Below are 13,020 nucleotides of genomic sequence, written 5' to 3'. Positions count from 1 at the left end.
GTTCCATTGTGATATTTTCATACATGTATACATTTGACTCTAATAACATTCACTATTTACCAACATCTCATGGACCCTTCCTCCTATTCCTCTCCTTCTTTAAATAGTCCTTCCTACAAACTTCATGCATCTTTTGAAATCTTTTGAAGTTTAGTTTCTGCATATGAGAGGAAGCACACTACAGCAGTCTTTCTGAGGGTCTGGCCACTTCACTTGTCATGCAATCCAGGTCATGTACATGGCATTTTATTCCTCCTTTGTGACCAAGAAGTCCTCTGTGCTGTATATACCCCACAGTTTCCTGACCTGTCAATTTGTCTTACAGCCATCGAGACTGATTTCACAACTTGGCTGTTATGGGTTGTGTGTGTGGATGAGATTTTTTCAAACAGTGATCGGAAAACAGGTATCTTATCACAAGATGGTCAAAGGCAAGTGTGCTGAATGCTACACAGCTTATCAATAAACTTACGCCTCTGTTAACTTTAGCTATTTACCACCAGTCAAAGATAGTTGATATATTTAGGTTGGGTAGCGGGTTACACCTCTGATTGAGCAATACCAAACTTATAAAGCCTATGATTAACATTTTTTAAAAAAATGTATAAGTGCAAAAAGGAAAAGGGGGCATGGGATAGGGGTTTTCTAAGGGGGGGAATGGGGAAAGGGGATGGCATCTGAAGTGTAAATAAAATATCTAATAAAAAAAAGAAAAGAAAAAAAACAAAAAACACTATCTATTTAGAAATTAATTTTCATAAATATGTCAAAGTGACAGTTTGAATTGAGTAATTAATAAGATATAGATTGTTCCCTCAAAGTAAATAAAATCTCCTCTCTTAGAGGTAAAAAAAAAAAGCACTTATGCAGAAATATATACCTTTCCATGAAATATTTAGAGAAAAGTCTGTGGTAATCTGTAAAAAGTGACATTGAAGGGTTGGGGATGTAGCTCAATGGTAAGACATTTGCCTAGTGATGCCAGCACTTCAATATAGCAGCAGCAACAATCTTGACAACCAAATAAAATGCATCGATTAAGAGGTAAGATCCTTTAGTACAATGTAATAGAATCTATACTACTATATGAGTCATATATTGTTTCCTGAGACATTGGAAGACATTCAATAAAAACTAATAACAGAACATAAGAACTGGCTCTTGCTATTTGTAAATGTGATATCATTTCCTTATTATCACCTCTTTGGTGAAATGCAGGTTTTTTTATTCCTTGTTTAAATTTGAACTTGTTTGTTTGTTTATTTATTTATTTTGAGACAGGGTTTCCATGTGTAGCTCTGGCTGTCCTGGAACTCTCTATGTTCTATGACCAGGCTGGCCAAGAACTCAAGAGATCTGCCTAGCTCTGCCTCCTGAGTGCTGGGATTAAAGATGTGTGCCCAGCCTGAACTTGTCTTTTAGGAAAAAATAAGAGTTTCTGGGATACAAACGAATATTTATATTAAATATTCTAACACCTAAGAACACCAAGGAAAATGTCAAAGAAAAGTTGTTTAGAGACAGATAATGGTCGTTGCATGCTCGAAGTTAGTAATAAACACATAAAACACTATTTTAGGTGAGTTGTAAGATGTGGGTGTGTTTGACAGACTTCTTAGCCAGCTCATTTTGAACCTACTTATGCAATTAATACTTCCCCAAAAAAGCACCTTTGTGTAAGATTTAGGGACACACATCTACAAATTTCTTTGCAGAACTAGTAATATTGAGTGGTCTTTGAATTATGTGTCTTACAAAAATAGTTTTTTTTTTTTTTTTTTTTTTTTTTTTTGGTTTTTTGAGGCAGGGTTTCTCTGTGTAGCCCGTGGCTGTCCTGGAACTCACTCTGTAGACCAGGCTGGCCTCGAACTCAGAAATCCGCCTGCCTCTGCCTCCCAAGTGCTGGGATTAAAGGCGTGCGCCACCACCGCCCGGCACAAAAATAGTTTTATTTTAATCTCAATCTCTCTCTCTCTCTCTCTCTCTCTCTCTCTCTCTCTCTCTCTCTCTCTCTCTCTCTCTCTCTCTCTCTCTCGTGTATGACAGTGGAGTGCCATGGAGTCCAGGTTTAATAAGAAACCCTGTCTCATGGTAGTGATGGAGCAGGACACATGACATCTTTGTCTGGCTTTTGTACATGCACATTGGCATGCACAGATTCCCTCTATAGAACCAAGCTAGGAGTGGTGGCAACCCTTGAAATGCCAGACTTAGGGAGGTAGAGGCAGGAGGATCAGGCTTTAAGACTAGCCTTGGCTACATAGTATGTTTGCATTTGTGACTAGCCTGAGCTACATGAGCACTTGTCCTAAAACAAAACAAAACAAAACACCAAAATCCCGTGTTGGAGAGATGGCTCAGTGGTTAAGAATGTTGGCTGCTTTTCCAGAGGTCTTGAGTTCAACTCTCAGCAACTCAAAACCATTTATAATGGGAGCCGACGCCCTCTTCCGGTATAAAAGCATATACGCAGATGGAACACTCATATACATAAAAAATACATAAGTAAATTTAAAAAACCCACAAAATCCTGACCCAACAGTCAACCAAAAAAGAACGGGGTGGGAGTGGAGGTGGGGGATGGGGATGGATTGAGAAATCGTTCTGAAAAACAAGGGAATTCTGCAAAAGACTTTACGAACGTCAGCCGATTTCAAGACGGGTGAAGTAAATCTTAAACTGTTGCTAAAGTGCTTAAGGCAGCAGAACAACCCTATCTCGTTCCCGTTCTTGCAGCCCACGATCCTTTTATTACAGGTTGTGAAGCAGAAGGGAGAGCTTCAGAAGGTCTGTGGAAATGCCACAAACTGTATTAAGGATGACTTTTGCAGAGCCTGATCTGCTTCTACCAGATAAGATTTAATGCATGAGTTGCAAGGCAGATGGATTTGTGGACTGAATTCTCCTACCATTATGTTAGGGCCTGTGATGGAAATAGTCAATGCATGTAAAGAATCTGGCTTACAGACCAGTACTGTTGAATTCAACTTCCTGTGATAATAGAATGGGTTTTTTTTTTTTTTTTTTTTTTTTTTTTTTTTTTTTTTTTGTCTAATATGGCTGTCACTAGCTATGGGTACCCATGGCCACTAAGCATTTGAAATGTGTATAGTGTAACTGAACCAACTAAACAACTTGAACTTTAAGTTGTCTTTTATTTTGATTAATTTGAATTTAAATAGCCTTGAAAAAAACAAATAGTTACAGTATTGGACAGTGTCTTTGTAGGTCCTCACCATCCCCTTTTGAAATTTAAAAGAAAAATTGTGTTGTCTTAGTCAGGGTTTCTATTCCTGCACAAAACATCATGACTGAGAAGCAGGTTGGGGGGAGGAAAGGGTTTATTCAGCTTACACTTCCACATTGCTGTTCATCACCAAAGGAAGTCAGGGCAGGAACTCAAGCAGGTCAGGAAGCAGGAGCTGATGCAGAAGCCATGGAGGGATGTTACTTACTGGATTGCTTCCCCTGGCTTTCTCAGCTTTCTTATAGAACCCAGGACTGCCAGCCCAGGGATGCCACCACCCACAATGGGTTCTCCCCCCTTGATCACTAATTGAGAAAATGCCTTCCAGCTGGATCTCATGGAGGCATTTCCTCAAGGGAGGCTCCTTTCTCTGTGATAACTCCAGCTTGTGTCAAGTTGACACATAAAACCAGCCAGTACATGTATATAGGTGCTTTGCCTGCTTGTTTTCTGTGCTGTACATATGTGTCTTCTGCCCGAGGAAGCTGGAAGAAGACTTTGGATCCACTGGAATTGAAATTACAGTGAGCAGCTATGTGGGTACTAGGAATCAAAAAAGTCCTCTGGAAGAGCAGCTAGTGCTCTTAACCTCGAAGCCATCTCTCCAGCCCCATCACTACCCTTTAATTGACTTAGATACAGATGTAGATTTTAATTAATTAATTAATTTAGTGGAAATTTTCTATGTAGTCCAGGCTAACCTCAGACTCACAATCTTCCTCCCTCTCTCAGCCTTTTGAAGCCTGGGATTACAGGAATGTCTTATCATGCCTCTTTGAAGTGTCACTTAGGTCTTCTTGATCATCCATGGATATATGGTAACCATATAACTGGTTGCTCACACTGGTACCCATCGAGGAAGTCTGGTGGTACTTTCTACAGTTACAGTGTAATGTGGAATATACCCGATGACCATTCAGGCCCAATAAGCAATCGCCCTTTGTGTAGGGCAATTAACCTTTACTGTACTAGTTTTGACTGTGGATACAGACCATTTAAGCATCATCTGAAAGCATATCTGTTTTCATAACATTATAGTTTACCACCACAAGCATTTACTGGTAACTAATTTCTGCTTGGCCAGTATTTCCCAATGAAATCACAAAGGCACATCTAACATCATGCTAAATGATCAGCTCAGGCTATAAGCAAACAATTAATTGCACTGATATGAGCTGGAGTTGATATGGGCCCTCTGTTAGTTCTTTGCCATTGTGGAGGAACCACATTAAGAGTGCCTGTGTATGAGCAGTTACTTTTCAGAATAGAAAGAGTCACTGCACAGTGCCTCAGGCTTCCCATGGTCAAAGCTTAGTCTTATTTCGAGTAGCCCAGAGGGTTTTTCTTTTGGTACAAAATATAGAACATATATTATTGAATAAAAGGCATAAAATAATTTTAAAAAATCCAGTTGCATCAATAAACCAAATGCCCCTAAAGTAACAGATACAACACAGTACACTACCTCTTACATTTCTCTGGGGTTGCTTAGCTTTTCAAATCTCACCCACTTTTAAAACATATTTCATGTTGCATTTGGTACAGTTCTTTATGAAGAAACAAAAAAACCATACTTAGTGAGTTAAGAGGCATGTGGGTGAACACAACAAAGGGAAATAGTTATTCCAGGACTTATCTGGTGGAAAAATAAAAGAGAAAACCAAATAGCCCCCATGAAAATTCAAAGAATCAGAGATGTACCAGACTCACGGTTTTGTTCACAGGTTTTACCCACCTGATCGCTCGGATGACAGTTTTAAGTGGTGGGGTGAGGTCCTCCACAGACACGTCACACTGGCATCCTTTCTCATCATATACATCATCAATACCCAGGGCTGTGTCAGCTGCAAGAGACAAACACAACTTAATACTGCCAGTTTCTGGTTAGGACATGCTGGGTTGTTTGTCTCACCTAGGAAAGGTGGGGAATATTTGCAGACTGAGCATGTAATGAACGGATGAGGTATACGCCCAGCCATTTGCGTTGCCAAGTCCTTCTACAAACTCATCCATATCTTTGGTGATTTGACACGGATATTTTCCTGAGTTGTTCTCTACCTGGAGGATGGTGGTGACGAATTTGTGCTGATCTGCTTGTGCTTTTCGCCCTGGTCCTTGAAAGCTAATAGCTGTTATTTAAATTGCAGCTGTTTAGAGTCTAGGAGACTGCCTTTGGACTCTTAAATTCATTAGTCTGGCTATACAGAGCTCAAATCCCGTGAGACTGAACTCATTAGCCTCGTTGCTGTGAACCAGTTACTTAAGCAGCAGACCGGAGAAAGATGACTACTTATTGCTTGCTGGCCTGGCAATGGTGGGGTCATGAGAGCACTTCCTTAAGCAGATACAGTCAAAGCTAAGAGAAGACCAGTTTGCATATGAAAATCAGTTCTGCATACACTAATCAGACTAACTTTTTGGTTAACTGTAACATTTGGAAATGTGCATCTATTATTACCCCCTGGGTTTTCAGTGTGGGAGTAAGGTACAGAAGAAGACTATGAAGCTTCTCCCAGGACACAGGAAGATTAAAAGGATAGAACCAGAGCTGTTCATCTGCGACCCCAGCGTCTTCTGACCTCTTCCCACGTATCCCTTTTGCATGTCCTCTTGGCCTCTGGATTCCCTTCTGTGTTACTTTCATATGGCTATGTGCACAGACTGTACTGACCGAAAGATCCAGCTCCAAGCTGGATCTTAGTTACCTTGGCTGTGTGCTGAGGTACTTTATATCCACTAGGAGCTCTGGATGTGCGTATATGATGGAGCTTCTAGGAAGAGTACACAAGGGGAGGAGAAAATAGGTAGACTGGTAACACATGTAGACTAGCTGACAGAGTTAAGACCAACATCCTTTGAGATGCACAGACACTAGCTACTCAGAGGCAATATCAGATAACACTCTTCAGGGCTTCCAGTATATAATTCTTGAGAACATTTGATACTCTTCTTCAAAATTGAGGCACGTGACTGCTTTCTCTCATCTGAACTCTAGTGAGAGGTATTAAGCTTCAGAAAACTGGGGACACTGGAAAGGACACAGGGAGGGCAGATATCACAATACTCATATCGATGACCTCTTGAAAAGGTAGCACAATTTTACATTAAGTGCCATAAGATGCAGGGTCATTTGTGTGTAAATAAAAATGTTATTGTTTGAGAAAATGTTTACAGGCATTCAATGTGTTAGTTAAGTATGATCTCCTATTCCTTCTATTTCAGTTTTTCCTTGATCCACTGCTGCCCCCCGCCTCCCGCCCCACTGCATGTTGTTTTTCCCCATTGAGACCACTCAGTGATCCCAGTATGTATGTGGGTATTCTAGGCCATCTCCTGGAGCCCCCAAGCATTGCATTCTTGAAAGGAACTGACTTTTCCCTCCCAGAACAGTACATGGGAACTGTCACAATAACCACAAAGTGCAGTCAATGAAACCAGTGCTCATGGCTGACTCAAGATGGAGCTGGGACTCTCCCAAATGATCACGTGACAGTTATCTCCTAGGTTACTGCTGTACTTCCTCAACCCCAGCCTAGATGTCAAGAAGACACATGGTCCAGCTACCATGGTGAGAGGAAAATGAGACTGAAAATGACTGAAAATGAGAGCCAGATATCAACTATATTTATATTCAGACGTGTCTTACTGGGCAGATTTATCATACCATTTTATAACTCAAATATTGATGCACAAATTCAACAATCATTTCTTTGTAGATTACATTTAGTGTGTGTATGTGTGTGTGTGTGTGTGTGTGTGTGTACATTTATGTGCCACAACATGTGTGTGAAGTCCAGAGGACAACCTGTGGGAGTTGGTTCTTTCCTTCTGCTATGAAGGTTTTGGGGATCAAACTCAGGTGGTAAGTTTGGCAGCGAGTAACCTTTATTGGCTTGGCTACCTCGCCAGCCCTCATTTCTACTCTTTTGGTAGATTTTGTTAGAATGAATAAATATCAAACATATCTCTGTTGGTGCATGTGGAGCTTGGGAGCTGAATTACATGTTATTCTCATTCTTATTCCAAAGCCCCCACAAATGGTAAAGACCACTTTATTTTGCTTCATTCATATCTTGGGACATCAAGTTTCTTTCTAGTAAAGTTAATAATTCGTTAAAACTCTTATGGTTCCTAACAGCTTTGAACCTTCTCTGGCTTTTGAGCAGATGGGGATTGGTAATCTTCAATGGAGGTGGGTCTGTGCTCTCCCCTCATAGGCTGGGCTGTGAAATTTTGGTAGAATATTGAGAACACGAGTTCATGGGATTCTCAACGTGTCTGAACAAAGCCTAGCCACAGTGTTCAAGTGTCAGTCAAATAAGGTGCTCCAAATGCCTTCTTGCTTTGGAAATCTTCCCACCTTGTTCATCTCTGGCATAGGAAAAGAAGGATAAAATGCAACTTTTTTTTTTTGGTTTGTGCAATGCTTTTCTGTGTTTCTTTTCTCCTCAACTTTCCTTCCCTTCTTTCTTCCTCCCTCCCTCCCTCCCTCCCTTCCCCCTTTCTTCCTCCCTCTCTTCCTTCTCCTTTTCTTTTTTGGTATTCTTTGTTTTGTTTTGGTGGGCCAGGACTTTGATCATGACAGGTGGGCATTCTGCCTCTGAACTGTATCCTCAGTCCTGTTTCTTAATTATCAACATTCTGCAGTTGTTACACTCCATTTAGATTTAGAAGAACACAAAACAAACATTTGATAAAAAGCTCACAGGGTGGTTGTGGTGCATACCTTTAGTCCCAGTATTTGGGTTGCAGAGGCAGGCCTCTGTGAGTTTGAGGCCAACCTGGACTACAAGAGTTCCGGGACAGCCAGAATAATGCTGTCCTGAAAAACCAAAAATCAAACCAAACCAAAACCTCTCATTAAAATTGTTACCTTTTATAGTGTTTGGTCAGGATCACTTTGTCTTTAGGTAATAAAGGAAGAAGATGGCAGAGAAGGAATTCAGGAAACATCTAAAATCATTTTTTCTCTTCTCTTGAAAATCTAATACTAAGATGCAGATGTTAATGAAAGGACAGGTAATATCTAGTTGTTTCTCTTAGTAAGCTGCTTTTAAAGATTCAGCCCCTCTTGGCAATTTTGAAATGATATAGTTGGTTTCAGTCTTGGCTGCATTTTAGAACATGTTAGAATTACCTGGGGAGAAGGAAAAAAAAAAAAGCCAACCCCAAGGCTACCCTAAGATCAACACCGGAACTGAAGGTAGAAGCCAGGTAGCAGAAATGGTTCACAGTCTGGCCATAGAGTAGCTAGCTGCCTGTATGCTGGAGGCCCTGATTCTAATCCAGTAAACCCATATCACCACCACTAGAAACAGGCATCAGAAAACACAATTGCTTTTTAGATTGTAGAGAAATCCAAGTGCAGCCAGCGGCAAAAAACACTGTCATTGTTGGGCTGATGAAAGGGACTCTCTGAGCCACAGCTGCTGAAGAGGGTATTTGTAATGTTCACCGTGTGTGTGAGCACTCGTGTGTGTGTGTGTGTGTGTGTGTGTGTGTGTGTGTGTATGTGTGTATGTGTGTGTGTGTGTACTGCGGATATGTTTTTCAAAGTTGCAATTTGAGACAATATAAATGCTTCACAAGATAACAGGAAATGTCCACATTTAAAAAGCAAAGCCTCAGATGAATTGGTGATAAACAGGCTTTGAGCTACCATGAAACACTGATTGTTGTGTAATTCAGCTTGAAGGCATCAGCCTTGAACAATTTCAGTTAACACCTCCTGTCCCCAGTGCTGCCTAACCTCACTTCTAAAGGGTTCATATTCTCTCTTGTAAAGAAGCAACTGCTGTCCTACACACAGGAAGTTTACATCTTCACAGAACCACATCAGATAAAATTGTCAGAAACCTAGCAGACCACATTTATTTTCTTTCTGCGGCAGAAGAATCATGTCCACAGGTTTGGGGAAGTAGAGAAATTATAACGGGGAGAGAGCCACAGCTTTGATCATGAAGATAGAAAATAAGTGCCCATAGTAAGTAAATCATAATAATACCAGAAGTGTTTGAATTGGAAAGCCTGAAAATTCAAGCAATATTTACATGTCTACTAGGTTTAGGACAGTTAATTGTGATATCCATATAAATCGGCAAATAAATTATTCAACAGGTGACCTGGTCAGGGGATGTAGATCAGATGCAGAGTGTGGCTAGCAAGCACAAGGTTCTGAGTTTGATTTTCCAGCTTTCAAATTATATATATATATATATATATATACATATATATATATATATATATATATATATGTATATATATATATATATATATATAATTTTTCAAATTATATATATATAATTATATAATAGATATTTATATATAATTATATATAATATATATTTATATATAATAATATATAATATATAATATATATAAATATATATATATAATAGATATATCCAAAAGAAACTAGTAATAATATTAACTTTAAAAAGTGTTAAAACTATTCTATTTCTACAGATAAAAATCCACAAATTAAAAGTACAGACTTTTATCTACATTATTTATACAAGTATCTAGTAATGACAAAATTAGATGGGTCTAGGACCCTTTAGCATTAATAGTAAAAAACTAAGTTGGAGCAAATTTTTATGGCGATTAAAACTTAAAATTATGCCAGGGAACACAGTTGTGAGGAGCTGAGTGTGAATCTCAAGAACTCATATAAAAGCCCAGTGCTCCCACTGAGAGGTGGGAGGTAGAGACAGGAGAATTCCTAGAAGCTACCATGCCAGATGGCCTGGCACACACAGTCTAATAGTACTCAAACTGTTCGATTTGGAAAACCTGCAAAATACAAATGACGTTTACATGTCTATCACACTTAGGATAACTAATTGTTGTATTCATATAAATGGGCAAAGAAAGTCCTTAGCAGAGATGACTTGGGCTAGGGATGTAGTTCAGTGGGAGAGAGTGGCGAGGTCCAAGAACGAGATACTGTCTCAAACAAAGTGGAGGGCAAAGGCTGAGTCCTGTGGCTGTCTTCTGACTTCTACATGCACAGGTGACACTTTTGAGTATGTGGATTCATTCATCAACACACACACACACACACACACACACACACACACACACACCATTTAAAAAAAAAACACTAAAAACAAAAGCAGCAACATTACAATCTCAGTGCAGGGAAGCATTCTTTGTGTTATAAAAGGAAGAAAATTAATGTAGTAAGGTTTATTATATTACTTATTATAAATAGTTAAAAATGTTCAGGATTTCAAAGTAGGAGCCTGCCCATTGTCCTAAATTCTAGCATTGTACTAGGAAGCTGTGTTAGTAGCCATGAAAAAGCAGTAAGAGCAGTAAGATCGGTTGTATAGGATGACATGGAAATATTTTAAAATGTGTGATTAAGTTGTAATATGTAGCTAAGCACCCATGCAGATTATGTACACTGAGATGTGAACAGGAAAAAAGAGAGGAGAACATGGAAATGAAATTGGTTATACTAGGGTGGGAGATTCTAAATTATATGTATATACTTATCAGTTCCTTAAGGAATTAAAGGATGTTTTTCCTAACCCCTAAAATTACTTCTTTTGGGGGAAGAAAAGTTAGAGAATGAACTAAGGTTTCCCTGGCCACTAATATAACTTTTGATATACAGAGTATGCAGAAAAAACAATGGATAGTTAGACTGAAGGAAAGAAGTTTTCTTCAAAGATCCAAAATGTTAAAGCAACCAGGATTGTAGTACATTTCTTACAGTACCAGTGTGAGAGATCCCAGCGCACGTGTAAAAAGGAAACGTACAAAAGCCACCTGTCATTGGGCCACAGGGACACACGTTGAAATAGCTACGATTAATGGTAGTGACGACCAATTTGTTACATTTTTGTCAGGAGTCACGGTAGATTCTCCAAAGGTTCCTTCCTTTGCTGCTTATTGGATTAAAGTAGCCCCACCACCCACTAGCATCTTACAACATCTTACATAGCTTCCTAAATTTAGAAGGCTCCTGTTAGACACGCGCTAAGCCAAGGACAATTTCTTTGATCTGAGCAGAGTTTAGAGTCACATACTGGGCCCTGGAGCGGTAACACAATCCCATTTCTCTATGTCCTTGGCTTGGCCCCTTTTCAGGCCAGTGCTAGCTGCTGCTAAGTTACCAACAAATTGGCTGGGTCCCTCAGGCACACAGAATTAGCCAACCCAGGAAACAGAGAAAATAATTGTTTTGGCCTAGACTTATCTCTTTTCAAATACTTATTTTAACTCTACCTTCCTCCCATAATAACATTAACCGGCGCTTGTTAAAACTTATCCTTTATCAATTTCATTCTTTGACTGACCACATAGTATTGGTATGCTTTAGGGAGGTACAGCACGATGCTTGTTGGTCTCCATTACTGAGTCAGTGTCTTGTTATGTTGTACGCCTACATCTGAAGTTTTGATCTTCCTGCCCCAACCTCCAGGATGCTGGGATGTAGCCATGCACACTGCAGCCAGTATGATATGATTTTGTATTCATGTACACACTGCAATAAGATCAAATCAGCACCATCACCTGAAGGTTTACACCTATTTTTCTTTTGTCTGTCTGTCTGTCTGTCTGTCTTTCTTCCTTCCTTCCTTCCTTCCTTCCTTCCTTCCTTCCTTCCTTCCTTCCTTTCATTCTTCCTTCCTTCCTTTTCTTCTTTCTTTCTTTCTTTCTTTCTTTCTTTCTTTCTTTCTTTCTTTCTTTCTTCTTTCTTCCTTCCTTCCTTCCTTCCTTCCTTCCTTTCTTTCTTTCTTTCCTTCTTTTGAGACAGGTTTCTCTTTATAGCCCTTGCTGTCCTTGAACTCAGAGATTCACCTACATCTGCCTCCTGAGTGCTTGTATTAAAGGCATATGTTACCACTGTCCAGCTTACATTTCTTTTTATCCTAGAACTATTTTTGTAATCAACTACTGATGGTATTCAAAAGAATAAAAGTACACCTAATTTAGATAATAAGTGCTTCGTGAAATGGTAATATACACCACATCACAGTGTTAAGCTTAACTGTCAAGATGGTACCTCTTTGTTGTTTCGAAGAGAAGTTAGGGCACAATCAAAATTATAGCTGACAGTTTGGATTCATTTGGATGGTAAAGATGGGTTTGTAGATGAATTGGCAGGATATGATGTTGAAAAATTTATCCATTAGCTTTAAAAATTATAGTATAGTAAAAAAATAACTGGAAGGGGAAAATGGAATTGATTTGATTAAAAAATTCTATATATGTACATAATTTTTAAACAGCACAAAATTAAGAAAAGACAGGTGTACATTTGAGTTAATGCCTGAAAAGAAATGATGTCATTGGTTGGTGAGATAGGCCAGTGGGTTAAGGTGCTTGCTGCCAAGCTTGACGATCTGAGTTTGATTCCTGGAACCCACATGGTAGAAAGAGAGAATGACTTTGGGCTAGGACAGGAAAATAGGCTCAGATATTTTGGTCATCCCGATAAGCCCTTAGAAACAGTGCCCATGGGAGTGCTCACGGAATTGTGTTTATTGTCTTGTTTGTTCCTTGACTATTTGCATCTATTGTATTCCTAGTTCTTCAACCTAGAACTGACCTTAATACTTGCATGTAATTAAAATGGTATAAAAGCAAAAAGGAGGAGTGATGGGATAGGGGTTTCTTAGGGAGGGTAAATGGGGAAAGGGGATGGCATCTGAAATGTAAATAAATAAAATAGCCAATAAAAAATAAAGAAAAGGAAAAACAAGTTGTTCTCTGACCTTTATACACATGCTACAGCATCTGTGCAATGATGTTCATATGAA

At 39.2% G+C, this 13,020-nt stretch overlaps 1 protein-coding gene across 3 annotated transcripts in view; it reads right to left on the bottom strand.

Annotated features, from left to right (window-relative positions):
* Nucleotides 1–13,020, bottom strand: part of Kcnq5 (potassium voltage-gated channel subfamily Q member 5) — a 539,505-nt gene that overhangs the window by 19,751 nt on the left and 506,734 nt on the right. For all 3 annotated transcript variants that reach the window (XM_034521402.3, XM_034521404.3, XM_034521405.3), the window contains one exon: nt 4,983–5,091. In XM_034521402.3, coding sequence (XP_034377293.1) covers nt 4,983–5,091 — 109 coding nt within the window. The remainder of the gene's footprint in view (nt 1–4,982; nt 5,092–13,020) is intronic.

The sequence above is a fragment of the Arvicanthis niloticus genome, chromosome 17, assembly GCF_011762505.2.
Source record: "Arvicanthis niloticus isolate mArvNil1 chromosome 17, mArvNil1.pat.X, whole genome shotgun sequence".
NCBI lineage: Eukaryota > Metazoa > Chordata > Mammalia > Rodentia > Muridae > Arvicanthis > Arvicanthis niloticus.
The sequence above is the reverse complement of the archived record's forward strand: the minus strand, read 5'-3'. Positions and strand labels throughout refer to the sequence as shown.